This window comes from Neodiprion fabricii, chromosome 2 (genome assembly GCF_021155785.1).
Source record: "Neodiprion fabricii isolate iyNeoFabr1 chromosome 2, iyNeoFabr1.1, whole genome shotgun sequence".
In the NCBI taxonomy this organism is placed as follows: domain Eukaryota; kingdom Metazoa; phylum Arthropoda; class Insecta; order Hymenoptera; family Diprionidae; genus Neodiprion; species Neodiprion fabricii.
Genome location: NC_060240.1, coordinates 11,893,912 through 11,910,210, shown reverse-complemented (window position 1 = coordinate 11,910,210; position 16,299 = coordinate 11,893,912). Strand labels below are relative to the sequence as shown.

General features: G+C 36.8%; 1 protein-coding gene across 2 annotated transcripts in view; it reads left to right on the top strand.

Annotated features, from left to right (window-relative positions):
* Positions 1 to 16,299, top strand: part of LOC124176501 (zinc finger protein 395) — an 82,944-nt gene that overhangs the window by 14,668 nt on the left and 51,977 nt on the right. Inside the window, exons 1-2 of one of the 2 annotated variants that reach the window (XM_046557877.1) lie at positions 3,858 to 4,008; positions 15,216 to 15,379. In XM_046557877.1, coding sequence (XP_046413833.1) covers positions 3,994 to 4,008; positions 15,216 to 15,379 — 179 coding nt within the window. In that variant the 5' untranslated portion in view covers positions 3,858 to 3,993. Of the gene's footprint in view, positions 1 to 3,857; positions 4,009 to 15,215; positions 15,380 to 16,299 lie in introns of those variants that run through there. The other variant, XM_046557875.1, reaches the window with a different exon arrangement.

Sequence of the window (16,299 nt, the reverse complement as noted above, 5' to 3'; positions counted from 1 at the left end):
GACATTCGGTTCGTCCCCAACACTCGTGGACGCGTTGATCATATGTACATACACATATACGTGAATCTTGTACGCACGTGCGTATACCTGATTTCCTTATCAACTAGGTTGTAGGTAATCATAATGAAATGGAATGAAATTTCTCTCGCAAGTTGAAGCAACGCCGATCGGTTACAGTCTCTGGTGTCTTGTACCTTAACCTTATGCACTCGAGTCGGAGGGAGTCGAAGTGCACGTGCCTTCCTCCCCCCTTTTCTCCCTCGATCGTTGCCATTGCGTTCGGCTTCGGCCCGCTCAAGGCGGTGCACGACATATGCAACCATATACGTACGTCACACACACACACACACACACGACTGTATGCGGCGGCACGTGCAGTGCCATCTCCTTGGTTCGGTGTAACGCACGTATGCACGCATTATATGTATATGTATATACGTATACCTATGCGTATGTATCTACAAGGCGCATTATAGTGTCGTATAATAATTGTATATAGGTACGTACGTACGTACGTGATGTGTATAACTTTGCACCTAGCAAACCGAAAGAGAAAGAGAGAGTGAGAGAGAGGTTACAGCCATTTGATGCAGAATAAATATTTCTAAACATCAGTTATTGTTACTGTTGTTACCGTCAGCATTGCTGTGCCTTCTTTACGATCAACGTTTTTCTCTTCAGCCTGGGATAGAGGTTCACTCCTGCTTTGTCAATATTGTAATACATACATATGTCCCATTCGGTTTCTTTGATACTATGTTATACAATGAACTTTTATGTAAAATCAATTTCGTCAGGAATCGAACAATATATGCATATTGATATAAATTTATAGAAGCCAGGGAATCAAAAACTGCATACGTACAGCGTCTGCTTTCAAGTTTTCTTGAATATTTTATTGAGTAAAATTAATTATAAAAGGTGATAAAATTATTAAACGTCTTAGATTTCATATTACGGTATGGGAAATGAAAGTCCTCAATAATGGATCCTTGGATAATTTTTACTTACTCCAAGGGCGTATCTGTGTCATAATATGGGATATTTTATCACCTCAATTTCTGCAACTGTGAGAACAAAAAATTATTCAATATAACATTTCGAAACACTGTTATACGGTATAATAAGTATATATTCAATACGAAGCATCCAATTGTACGATTAGTGGGAAGAAGTTTGCACAATGAGCATTTTGTCCTTCGTTAGTCCGCCACGTGCGGTAAAATAGTTCAATATATGTATACGTATAGCTGCGGTCAGTGCAGGTCGATGATAATAACGAAAAAACGGGACTTCCTTTTTTTTTCGTCATGCGGTTGTGTTGTCTCTCTTATTTTTGCTGTTCGTTTTCTTACACGATAACGCATTTAACGGTGAGAAAGATACAACGTCTCACGCGTCTCTGTCTCACTGTGTCACAAGAATTTGTCTAAGACAAAGGAATTAGAATCGCTATTGCGCATGCGTCGCGGAAGGAGGCCGGGGTGCATGCCTAGTGCCGTATGAATCCAGGTCATGCCTTGGCAATGCCTGCCGTGAACCACCGACAACGATTCATGCCGTCGTTGAAAATTACAATTAAATAAACATACGTGATATGTTTTTCGAAATTTCTTGTTGAAAAAAACAAGAAATAAATAAAAAATAAAATGCGTCCTAAAATTATTATAATTATACCTTTATGCGAGGCATCCGAAAATCACGCTCCGCGCGATGCAATGGTTTAGAAGCGTGCAACGAAAGCTGCAATTCTGCGCACACCACGCCTTTGCATCGCCGGTTTGTTCTTCCGGGTCGTAAACCGTAAGCCGTATGTATAATACGTATAAGCCGTATAAATCGTTGATCGTAAATCGCGAACCGTGCGGCTCGGAAGGTCTTCACAGCCGGTGCAAGGTCATCGCGTCGATTGCGTCATAACTTGACTTCAGCGCAAGTGCATTATATAGATATAATGAACAAGCGTGTCATGATGCTACTACTTTGAGGAACAAAGAAAAAAAAAGAAAAAACAATATTTTTTAGACCTAATTGCACTGTATAATATCGTATGATGGAGGTGAAATTATATCCCATACCTTTCTTCTCTTCTATTTTTATTCATTTCGATTTGCTTACCGTTTCAATTTCGATCACAAATTTCAACATGGTTGTATAAATTCATCGTGGTTAGAAACAAAACAAAGGATCGAGCCGTCACTTGTTTGTTCGTTTAATGAAATATTAATCCATTGAGTAGATATTTATGATATATTTATCATCATTATACCTATACACACTACTCAGATCGCGATCTTATTACGACTATCCAACATGAAAAAAAAATACGTATGATTCTCGACCGATGCTACCAACAACCGAATAATTCCCAAGAAAGACTGCCACAGATGCGACAGATTTTCTTTGAATTTCACTCGTTGAACCGCTAATATAATCGATTATGACCGGAATCGTGAATGGAGGGATGTCTATTAGATAAAACTAAATATCACAGGCTCCATATTTTAGGCCGAATGAATGATCCAGAAGTTTGAGCGGAATTCATGATCCAGAGTGTTACGTACGTCTCCTTTTCATTATAACAAGTATCGACAACTTTCGGCATAAATAATTGAGAGAAGGGAAAAAGTGCTTTTTTTTTTATTCATTCCTTAATACTTTCTTGGGTTGGGTCACTTTCTTATACAATATATATTCATCTACAAGTTATACTACATGTATTTATGTATTTTAGAAATTTCGGATACGTATACAACTTGTCCATACCTATATAGATACACGAATGATTTTTACGCAATTCTTTGATATCGTATTGGATGAATCTTTGCGAGAGAGATGGATAGATAGATAGATAGATAGATAGATAAAGGCCGAAAGGCGGATAAAGAGAAGGATAACGAAAGAGAGAGGAACGGCTGAATTTCACCTCGTTGCAACGGGGCCTAGGTTAGTTAGGCATGATAAAATGAGCGGTATTTGTGTATGTAAAATACCTACGTACATGCAGAGCGGCACGCATGGCGTTCACGTAGGTACATACGTATGTACAACTCGTAGCGACGTAACTTGAGGTTATGTCGTACGGCGTGGAGTACAAACGCGCGTGTAGATTGGGCCTGCGGAACGAAATAACGAAAGAACGAGAACGGCACCGACCCAAATAACAACGCGAAGTGGGTCGCAACCCAGAATGCAAACCGGTCCTCACTTATATTGTAATACTCACTGCCCGCCTCTGCGAGCGCAGCGCTCTGCGCAGTTTCACCAGAAATTTACTTTCGATTAGAATGTAGACACTTTCGCTCACGGTATCCATGCACGCCGCGTATATAACCTGTACACACTTTTTATCATCATATCCACGCTCCAACGTCCACCATCTTTGTTAATAAACAATCCACGTGCGTGACTTAATTCGGATGCGTATACCATATACTTACGATATAACGTAGAGGATACATCTACAATTTTTTAAACAACAATTTTTATCATCAGCTTGTGAAGAAGCAAAAAAAAAAAACACACTTTCCACTTATCAATAGCGTTAACCAATACCAAAATATTTACGACAGTTATATCAATATTAATACATATAGTTATTATATCATACGTAAAAAGTATTGCTTGCAGAAAGATGAAATATCGAATGTTCGTCAAATTTCTCCAACACGTTTTGCGAGATTCGACGATATGTTAGAAAATGTCGAAATTAAACTTATACATTTTAGCTTACGTTATATGTTTGTATTTACACATAATCTTGAAAAACACATGTATACATATGCGTACGCATGCACGTTATACGTAAGCCGAGGGAAAGGCACCCGATTCTTGCAACGTGTATCGCGTCGCGACGAATGCTTCTGCTTTATACTGCGTTGTACGCTGTGGTATAAGGAAAAGAGAGAAGATAAAGTAACGGAAATATTATACAGATTTGTTAGAATCGAGTTCACAATCTGAGATGAATCACGATTCTTCAAAGATGTCCAGATGTGCGATATAAATGTGAGTATAGTAAATAAATGAGGCCTCGAGTACGGTCGAGTGAAAGAATTCTTAAAATGAGAAAATAAAATAAGTAAAAGTCGAAAGTTAATATAATGGGATTGAGCTTCGTTAAAAGGATCTCATCTTACAGTGGTATAATAGAAAACAAAATTTAGAACCGCAGTTTCGATCAAAGTGCGTACAGAAAACAAGAATTTTTTATATTTCTCAATTCTACGGGTTCTCTATTTAATACGCGATATTTCAAAATTTAATGTAACGTCTCATCTTTATATTTTTGTGTAAAACCCGAAGTTTCTAAGTATAAAACTTGAATGATTCACGTAAATATAAACTTCATCGTAACCTCTGATCCTTAATATTTCTGCCCTGCGCCATTTCTTTCTTTCGACGTGAAATTAATTTCGTCTCATTTAAACCTCGTATTCGATCATCGAGTTGACACCAGTCGGCAAAACCGTCAGCAACACCGTTCAATCAGCCCCCCCCCCTCCCCGATCCTCCGTCATACTCGATGACATTCCTGACTCGTATCATCTTATACGCAATACGAGAAAAGAGAACTTGCGCGCACAGTTTTATATGCTCGTTGACAATACGAAGAAGAAAAAAAAAACAAACGAGCGACGCATTACAAGTATGCTGTATAAGTGTACGTATGCCTATAAAGCGTTGTACGTAGACATACACACACCACACATGTATATTTTCATATGCACACTATGTATATGATAATGAATAGCAATCCGTACATTATTATTACACGTATATGTTGGGCGAAAATGTGTTTTTTGTGCGCTTGTGTGTGTATACATAAATACATTTCTCCTCCGAGTTGGCCTACAGTGACGTCACTGGTTGCGCTGACACGGTGACATAGTGACACAGTTTTTCGCGATGTATACAATATTTATGCATAGGCATTCGTATGTGTAGGTGTATACGCACGTATATACGTATGCATATGTATACGAGTGACATGTCAGAGCAAGCGTAATTTCACGTTGTGAAGCAGCTGTTGCATTATAGCCCGATCAGTATGGGTATTGGTTCCTTCAGTTATCTCGCCGCTGTTGCAGCTGTTGCCACCTCTCTATGATACGACTTTCCATATTCGAATTACATAAATGCGATCGTCGTACGTTTATCTGTGATTAAAAGGCGGTTCAGGAGCGAAACCATTACGAATGATGAAAATATGCATATATATATATTTTTTTTTTTATACAGATTACAGAGTTGAAAAGGATCCTTTCACACACGAACGAAATTTCACACTTGTACATCGACCTAATTAGCGAGAGTTGGAAAAATGTGGAAGGTTGGAAGGTTTTTAACACTACAGGCTTGTCTGGTTTCAACGTAAACGTATTTCTAGAAGACAATATTTATTTTAAAACTTGATTGTTGAAGTTGAAGAATATTCGAAAGTTTTCCGTAGATTGGAAATATCACGACGAATTATTAGGTCATAAATTTGCTAAATCAATTTTATACGCGATCGAACGTTATTAATCTGTACTAATACAAGGAGATTAAGATCTTCAGATTCGAAAACTCAACGAATCCGAATAAACCAAGATATGGAATTTCATATTCGATTATCGTTTAATCAGTTATACATTTGCGACTACTTCAGTTTACCAAACATTTTTTTTCATCATATTATCAATATTTGTGAACGCACAGGTACATATTTTGTACGGTGTTTGAGTTTATAGTTACGGTAAAGTGGAACGTGAGACAATTTTTCACCATCATCATCATCGTTACCATTATTATTTTCCCCTATTTGGTAAAGATACCGATTATTATTCAAATGTTTCTTCTTTGAATCATTTGTATCGTCTCATCATGGTATGTAGTTCATCACGATTCGAATTCGTATTTTTGAAGTCAATGGCGAATGAATCGCATATAAATTATGCCAACTTTCAAGAAAAACCATCGCAGGCATCGTTCGAAAACGATTAGGTTAATTACTTCAAAACAATATCTTGACCCAATTGCACGCTCATTGTCAGTTGGGGCAGCTGACAGTCGTAAGGTGTGAACAAAAAAAGAAAGAAATTCTAGAAAATGATTACGAAACTACTAAAGCTGCATTCGTATAAATCATTTCTGTGCTGAATTTGCCGGGTTTTTCAGTTGCGCTTTGATACAGTGGAGAAAAAAATAAAATAAAAAATTCCTCGCGTCTCGTGAGAAAAACCACAACACAATGAAAATAAAAAAATGGCGACTGTGCGGTCATGTCGAGAATAGAACCACTTTTATAAATTATATAATACATAAGTACGTACATCGACAATGTATAAATATATATACGTATAATATATGGCTGCAGGTTAAGGACCTCAATTATTTTCTCTCGCCTTATTTTTCTCGTTACTTATTCCTTGGAAGCCCCGCAAGTTGATTAGTTTTTTTTTTTTTTCCTTCGATTTCCTGTTGAATTGCCGAAGTAAAAGAAGAAAAAGAACAACGTGACTCTGTGATTTTACACCAGCGAACTTGGGCGATCTTTGAAGTATAACTCTTGAAAAATACTTTATACCTAAATGTCGATTATGTTAAATATTTACACCTCCAACCGTTTGAAAACTGATCATAATTTTTCTTTGTTCTTTCTTTGTTTTTCAAGTAAACGCGTGTAACACATGTTACGGAAAAAAAAAAAACCACAAATATCTGGAGAAGAAAAATTGTCGCCGTATATCGAGTTTTCAACAAATCTTATCATTTTCACTATATTTTATCGTTTCTGTAAAATTACAGATTTTTCTGCGAAAAAATCTCACGAATGCTTGTCATTTTTTTCCTCTCCGAAGAGCAATGCTGTGTAATATTCTGCTGTCGAATTAAAAAAAAAAAAAAAAAAAAAAAAAAGAAAATAATATTGCTATTGTTCAGTTTGCGTATACCTTATATGTATAATTCAAGAACGGAGGAAACTGCCTTGTTTGAACGACAAAGGCGTATGGTTTTAATCGTTGCATTTAAATCTCGAAAAGGCGGTGTTATAGGAATAAGGTGAACCCTGCAGGTGGTCAGCACTGCACGTGCGCAAAACGCAATCTGATTGTGAGTAATCTACCGCTGCTGCTGTTGCTACTTCGGGTGAATTAAATAATTCAAGTCCAACAAAGAGAACGAACAAAAGTAATCGCTGAAATGCATGAAGTACTGAAAAAAAATAGCTTCCGATGCTTTTGTATAAATTTACAATACTGTAAAACATGATCTCTAAACGGAAAGACTTCACGATGCGCATTATTTAATTCACGGGTAAAAATCTCGATCGTTATCACACAATTAATAAAGAAAAAAAAGAAATACTTATTTTTGATTGCGAAAGGCTTATTCTGAAAGAAACTTTAGCCAATCTTGCTGACATGAGAGTTAAAGTTACCCCAAAAACTTGGCTTGAAGAGAAAAAAAACATGCTTTTGGAGGTGACAAACGAGTGTCAGTGAGAATTTTGTACGTATAATTTTTTGAAATTTTTCAACACCGAAAAATAATTCCATGAATTATTTAAGTCTCTAATAAAATTCAGAGTCCCGTTTCAGAGTTGGAACAATTGCTGAAAATTTGTTGAACTAAATCAGAAATGGTAAGGTTAGACATTGGTTGGGTTCGCATAGAATTCCCCATACGTATAATAATACAGGTGTAGTTATAATACGTCAGCTTGACGTCGAGTTGTGCGTGTTTTAATTGCTTGTTATACTGTCACTGAAAAATTTACTGTCGATTCAATTGTGGCATGTCCTCCAGCTCAATGCCAGCAGATGTCTGCGCTATGTATGTGGATAATAGTACGTATACCTCAATACCTATTTGAAATTGACTATAAACCTTCAAAAACGAATCCTTCAAATCTATGAGTGTGTATTATTGAGGATGAAATGAGTCCTTCGTTCTCGAGGTTTATGTCATATAAGAAAGTAAGGAATTCTTTTTCGTATCTTATCTATTAATATTATTTATGACGTAAATCAATTCCAAGTTCCAATCTAAACGCACTTGGTCAAATATTGTTAGTTCTCTCGAATAGTGTAAAATTTGAGCGTTGTTTTTCCACCTGTAAAATACAAGAGGTTTAAATATTATATTACACACATGTGAGACATTCCATGCCAATACGACTAGTTTTCACCTCAGAAGTTTCATTCTGGTTAAAATATTTTCAGGTAATAGTAGCGCCTCTAAAATCTCTAAAAATTTTTACCTATTCGTGCAACGGTTTTTGAGTAATACGTATCCGAAAACATTTGTCGTTTTGAAATCCGTTCCACGATGGATTGATTTTTTGTTTCATTTTATTTTATTTTACCATTGGTCGATTCGATACAGGATGGCCTTTGCGTATCTCGATATTTGCGAATTGAAAGTGCAAATAAAATCGATCTATCGATCGATCGCGCAGCGACTGAGCGTTTCGGTTCGCCCGACACGCTCCGTTTGTTTATTACCCGTGAGCCGAGTAGTTACTGCTCGATCTACGTCGCCGGCACCACGTGATCATCAACCTACCACTTTCTCCTCCGGCTTTCAAATTTCTTATTTTAACTTGCCTGTCTACCCGTGCCAGTGTTTGCCGCGGTATGTCTAATACGCAGGGTGCAGGTTGCATTGAAGCTTTTCAGCAAGGAGATCAAGCTGTCTGCAATTACTTACGAAGCCTTTCCGGTATAATTACTATTGTTAAGATGGTGGCGGGAAGATTCTTTCAGACCAGAATTATTGGATCACATATTCCGTTAACGTAAACGTTATTTTCTTTTTTGGAGATGTAAATTTGAAAAACTGGCGATTTTGAAAAATTAACGACGGAGCCAGGAATCGAACCTGGTATCTAGCGATGCTTGACCGGAGCCTTACTCCACTAGACCACCTAGCCGCCCTGACTCTGTTGTCGTTAATTCCTCTCATCACCAGTAAGTTCAAATTTGTTTTCTTGTGCTTTATATGTGTGAATAGAAAGTTTTCGTCTCTGGAGCACCTGATGTAAGAATGTATGTAGATGAATGTTTACATGTTGGAATCTTACGCTTCTGATGGGAAGCACGCAAGACGGTCAAAACCGTCTAATAAATGTTATTTTCTTTTCCTCGATGCCTGAGAAAAAAATCGTTAGAAATGTTTCGAGTACAAGGTTTTTTCGTGTTTTTTCGTATATGCCACCCTGAGTCGACTTAATGTTACAAAATAGAAGTTCAACAGCTTGGACGATGCTCACTGTACCGTGATATTTGTCAAATCAGCCGAAAACGATCAGCTGATCAACTAGCGCGCCGCCATATTGCCCTGATTCCTGTCTACCCTCATTAAGTAAGATCTCGATACCCAATTGACTTAATTACTCTCGCAATATCCGTTTTGTGATTGTTTGTTGTGAAGCAGTTGTTCAACTACTGAAACCATTTAAAGGTGAATTTTTTTCAATAATTAATTATTTAAGCATAGTTAATAGTTATAACCTTTGAACGAATTTCGCTCAAGGTACACGTTTGTAAAGAATTCCATTCTCTGCCAACAATAAATGCTTCCGGGATCAACCTGCGAGGATTACAACTTTTTTTCCCCTGTATACAAGCTTTTCAGGCGGGAACAAAAAAAAAAAATGTTTCTTTCATCCGAAATTCCCCCACATACACATGCGTATTTATACCTGTGAATACAGGTTTAGATAAAGGTATAGATAAATTCACTCGCCGTGTGTGACTTGACGTTTGGCAACGGAATCTTGTTCAGTCTCTACGTAACAATGACGTGACTGGCTCGTTCAGCAAATAAACGAGCATCATATCACATATGTACAATCCGTGTTAAATACCTGAGATGTATGCAGCCATACTCAGTGCGTTGAATTCTGACCATTTGAACATAGCTTAACCTAACCTAATCTGACCTAACTGAGCGTTTCCCGGTTGAGTAATGGTCTGAATCCAACACGCCAAGCCTATACAACCTATAATAATACATAAGGCGGTGCATACTGTATAAATACTCGATTGTCGTTATATATATGGAACTGTGTTATAACTACCCACCTCAGATCTAAAGGGGGACATCTGATGGACTGACCTGCCTCACGGTTCTTTTTTACAGTTATTATTACGATTATTCATGCTAACTTTCCTTTTTTTTTTATTTTTTTATTAATGTATCGGGTAAGATACACAAAAGAAAAGATCGAGGCTGGGGTCCAAGAGATCAGAAACACTTATGTTGGAATTGATTGTTTTACCGAAAAATTCGGTCGGTCGTATTTCACACTTTTTGCGTCCTCCTGAATAGTGAAATAGCTAGAAATATTGATTTTGAAACATTACAAATCTAACTGTAGCCGATTATCAATCGCTTTGAGGTTATGGCGGATTAAAAAATTTGGCCAAGATTTCGTTTCCCGGGAGAAGGAAAAAGTGTGAAATACGATTTGTGGAACCCGTCGGTAAAATAGGAACGTTCGAAATGAGGTTATGCGTTACACTACGTTATGATGTAGCTTGTAGCAAGGAATCGACGATTACGCCTTCGGCACTGGTTTAACACGTGACGCAGCTACGCAGGATTCGCGCACGCATTCTTTTGGTTTACCCCATACGGAACTATGTATCAGGCATTATGTAGGCGTAGGTTTGATATCGCGTAATAAATCCGCACTCTGTCATGTCTCTACCGAGAAAACAGGAAATCTTTGCTGCCGTTCCGCGTTGTGCGACCTTTGCCTCCGTTTTGCCCCCCACCCATCTCCATTAACTTCTCGTTCGCTTTCTCGCTCTTTTTGTATGGCCAACACACGCTTAATACGTCTGACAAATGGAAATCGTCATTTACTGTACAGAACACATGACATACACATGATCTGTGTGAATTAATATGTGCGTGTAAATATGTCTACGGATACAGTATTTGCAAGTATACTGTTACAAGACAAGCCGTGGACCACTCATATTATATGTATACATATATGTACATACATACCTATGCGCGTGACGGCGTTGAACGTCACTTTTTCAGCCTTCAAAACTATGTACACTATTATTGCAATTATTACATACACGCGTGCACGACTAATATTTATTATATCATCGACGATGCGAGAATTATAATGCGCACTCGGTGTTTTGAACATTTTTCACATACACGTATAGGTACGTGTTGTATACAGAAATTTATTATTATAGCTATAGATACCTCTGCGTTGAGAAATTGTAGGAATACATAAAACCGTCAATATCGTCATTGTTTATTTTCTTTTTCTTTTTTCAATCCAATTTCATTGTGAAAATAATACACATGTCAACTTTGTCAAATGATTTTTTTCTTTTCAAACAGATGAGAATCACAAAAGTTACATTAACAGGCGTTATACTTGTATCTCTTCGTAGTAATGTACTGTGACGTCATTGCACAGTATTTTACTACGAAATGGTGCAGAAATCTGGGTTTTCCAGGTTAGAACAGAAGTGCGAAGTTAGGTTAGGTTAGCTTGGGTATATCGAATAACGATGTCACAAAAATGGCGGACAAAAAGGATCGTTTCATACACCTCTGACCTTAAAATTGACAGTAGGTTTCAGACATTCGACGTAACAATTTGGGAAATTTTTTCTCTTGAATTCACGCGGGTAAACGCCTTTGCAATTTATGACGCAGTATCCAGAAAAATCTTGCATTTAACAAACACATCTCTGGTAATAATATCGTTACGATGTGTTACGCCGTCGCGTCGCCGTAATACGCAATACCGGACTCAGGACTGACGTCAGTAGGCGTCATGGAGATATCCGGTATTCATACATGTGCCCGGTTGGCCGTTGTTATTGTCACCATCGCCGATATCCTGTTGCTGTTGTCTTCGATGGTGCGATTATTGTTATGGATAAAGTTGTTATTTATATTTATGGGTTGAATTTGGTAATCATTGTGAAATGCTGCAGTTATTGGTCAAGTCGGTGAAAAGATAATAATTATTTATTTTACAAATAATGTATTCATAATTACGGATTACTAAGTCCAATACAGGGGAGTTCCTTGGGTCGCTAATTACGAATTTGATCTCTAAATTTGACAATTCAAAATACCGGATCCAATATGGCAGATCAAAGTCCAGAAAGTCACTTGATTTTAGTGGAACTTGATACGTGAAGGTATTTGAGGTCGCTGATTACGAATCTGAACTCGAAATTAAAAAGTTCAAAATGATTGATCCAATATGGCTAACCAAAATTCCAAAAGTCACTTAAAGCTGTCATATGGAGTCTACCATTTTGATTTTTCTTAATTTCGAGTTCAGATTCGTAATTTCCGACCTCGAAACTCCTTGGCTACCGAGTTTTATCGAAATCGAACGACTTTGGAGTTTGGTCCATCGTATTAGATCCGCCATTCTGAATTTTCAAATTTTGAGTGCAGATTCGTAACCAGCGATCCAAAAAATTCCCCTGTATTAAATTTTATCTAAAGTGTGTCGCGTAGATTTACTGTGTCCCTGAAAGGGTTAAATGCGAGGTTAAATGGCAAAACCCATCCTTTTGCGGGCACGGGTTAGAGTTGAGACAAAAATCTGAAAAACTAGAGAATTATTTTTGAATCATTCGGAATTGATTTCGGGGGTGAGACGATCGAAATTCAAAAATGACTTTTTTAAGGACCACCCTAATGCATATATGCATGCGATGGATAATATAAATCGTTGAAAGATTCACAACGATTTACGTTTCATAATAATTGAACTTATATATTGTATGTATAATGAATATAAATATCGATCACGAGGCATTCCGGATGGCATAAAACGTTACAGGCATCGCATAGCATGAGCGTTATATTTGTATGAGTTTCGACCACATAATCGAGACCCTGCAGATCGAAAATACTTGTATTGACAATATCCGCTGACCGTTAGTAGGGTGTTAGTTACAGGGGAATGGAGAGGAGAAAAGAAAAAGAAATTGAAATATATTTATAGTGTCTGATAAACTGAACATCTCAACTGGACCTTCCTGTTTTAACCACACATTTTGCGAGTTTTACCGAACATTTTTTGTACTCCGTCACTCATTATCTAAAAAATTAATTCCCTTCAACACCAAACCGTGGTCATTTCCCATAATAATTGATGCAATGTTCAAAAAAATGTGCAATTATACAATTTGCTGAATTTGTCGGTGAAACAGGACAAACCCTCTCAAAAAAATTGTCCAATGTTTGTTGATAGTAACGAATGACCAAAAACATAATGCATGTTTTAACACATTTAAGTTGTGTTTAATACGTATACTATATACCATTAGTGATGCAATATTTTCGACACGTGGATTGATGCAACCAAAGTAAAACATTTTCGTATGTTTAAATCAATATCATGCAAACAAAGAAAACATCTTGACGAGTTTGTATATAATGTGCATATATATACACACATACATATATATATATATATATATATATATACATATATGTATTATCATATCAAATGAAATATACATGACGAGGAAAATATGTTAATTAATTTCTATTTCTGCCGCTTGACTTGATGATTCTGATTGCGGTGTTTAAGGCCGTAACGCGATATTTTTTTCATCATTAATCAAATTTAGCAGCTTGTGAAAAGTGGATAAAACTTATGTGACATAATTTTCACGTTTCTGACTTCATAATTTTTCACTTGAAATTATTTGTAAACAAGAAAAGTAAAGGAACGACACGCAAGAATATCCTAATCGTAAGCGAAAACTTGTCGGTAATACAAATTTTTTTAATAAATGTTTGCGTTACAGTTGATATATACTCTGATTGTGAGTGTATAAAATTATTATACCTACTGAAAGTTGACCTAAAGAAATTTCCTCCATTTCGAAAGAACTTCGATCTTCCTGTTTTCATGCCCGAGTCACGCAATTGATTGCGGATATTTTCACGCGTGAATGCATATACGTATACATGTACATATTTATAAAACGAGCACGTCGTGTAACTCCTAATTAACCGTTAGGCACACGTGCGACACACGAACATTTTGTTCGTCACTGTAATTATGCAGAAAAAAAAAATTTCTTCCAAGGGCTGGTGATTAATTTTTTGTAAAAAAAAAAAAAAAAAAACAAATACTTGTATCTTTTTATCGACAGATTTTTAACCCGACTGTACATCTCGCATATCCTTAAGAGCACATGTTTCCCATAACGTAAGAGATCCCGTATTGAAGCAGCATGTGGAACAAGTTGAGGTTACCCGCGAGCTTCCGGTTTTCTGTCGTTGGTATTAAAATAACATCTACCCTAAGCCGCGGGGCGTATGTTGTTTCGAATCGGTGCAACTGGTAAACCCGGCATTCGGAAGATCGTAAAGTTCTCTCGGCGGATTTTCTCCTCGCGATGCTTCTTGATAATGCGTTGTGGGAAACGAGTATATGATTCACCCTGAACACCGGAAAATTTACTCTCGTCATCGGCATCTCGCTAATAAATTCAAAGAATCATATAACCGACCGTTGTTTCGGTATCTCACTAGTATTTTCCACTTTCAAACATCAATCTGCAGTTTTCCGTTTTAATATTCTGTTTTTGTCGCAATAATTATAACCATCGTCTTTATATTTTATCGATCTTGCCACTGACTCGTATCAATTCGTCCGCTTGGTTATGTATGCAATTACAGAAATAAATACCACACCTTTAGCTGTCATTTCTGCACGCGTCATTAGGAATTGCAATTCTGCATGTTTGTATATTCAGGGCACATACCTCAGACACAGTTTTTATATATCGTGTCATGGGGTTGAAGTCCGTAACGTTGACGTGAACAAATATTATCACTTTGATGTTCGGTTAGTTTATATATCGTGCAATTATCAAAACTTCAGCCGATGGCAAGAGGAAAGAGAGAGTTAATTAATAATCAAACAACGGAACTTTATGCTGTTAATACCATTATTATTATTACTATTATTATTACCAAACAATATCATTGTTACATACCACTATTACTGCTATCACTCATGCCATTGTTACGACTGTTATTAATACAATAACGTGATATATGAAACTGCTCAATTTTTTCTTACACATTTTTGCCGTGAATTTCAGGCTCGTCGATATGTTTTTAGATATAGCCGATTTTTCTGTTTTCCTCGCACCCCTCACTGAAGTTGATCGACCATTTTCAATGTTTTAAAAATATTGTTTCAGGGCACGGTGACACTTACTAAACGTATTGAGGAGGTCAGATTGCTCGAGTCACGGAAGAGTGCTCGGCTCGCCGATCAGGACACGGATTTTGCTCGGCTCGCCGACATGGCTGGGGATCGTAAGAGAGCCTCTTCACACTCGATCGACGTGCCCCACGTCATAGGGTGAGTTGCATATCAGGTTTATCACCATGTAGATTTTGTTTTTAACTCGTCTCATAAGATTTCCAAAGTTGATGTGCGGTAGGAAAAAATGGTGTTTGACACGTCAAATTTTTCAGTTTTAAGTTACCTCTTCTCAATTCGTACGATACGAAACTGTGTTACACGTTTCGAAAAATCTTGGGAAATGATTCTTATCATTTCTTAAGATCTTCCTGATGCCGCTGAATTTTTTCACATCATTCGATGTGAAAGCGTCATCCGAATGGAAAAAGAAAAACGTTTTCTCAAAAAATACTCAGGTTGATATATCTTAACGAATACCTTATATTAATAATATAGACATATTATGACGCTTTACTCGTGAGTTTATGCATTGAGCATGTACACGGATATATGTATATATATCCGACAAACGCAATGCGATGCATCATTAATACGTCACTACACAGACGCAAACAATAATATTGATCAGTTGCCAGCTGCTTCTTTACTTCATGCCACGTATACAAGTTTCTCATTTCTTTTCGCATTGTTTTGTATCAGTATAAAAGGTGAAATAATTTGACATGGATATTGTATCGTGTTTCTGAAAAATTTCTCTTCAAAATCAAATTCACCTATTTCATAATTTTTAAATGTTTGTTATACAGAATCGTTAAAACGACTCAGAATTATGTCAAACGATTGAACATTGATTATTTATGTATGAAAAATCATCGCACAGCAAAAACCGATCTAACTTTAGAGAATCCTTCGAAGAGTTTTAAAAAAGATGGAATTGAAAAATTGTGTGAATAGTCATACCACAAAAAGCCTTGCATAAAAAAAAAAAGAAATGGAAAAGTATAAAATTGGTCATTTAGAAACGCTAATATTACGTGAATATAAATTTCAACCAGATTAGATATCTCATTACAAAC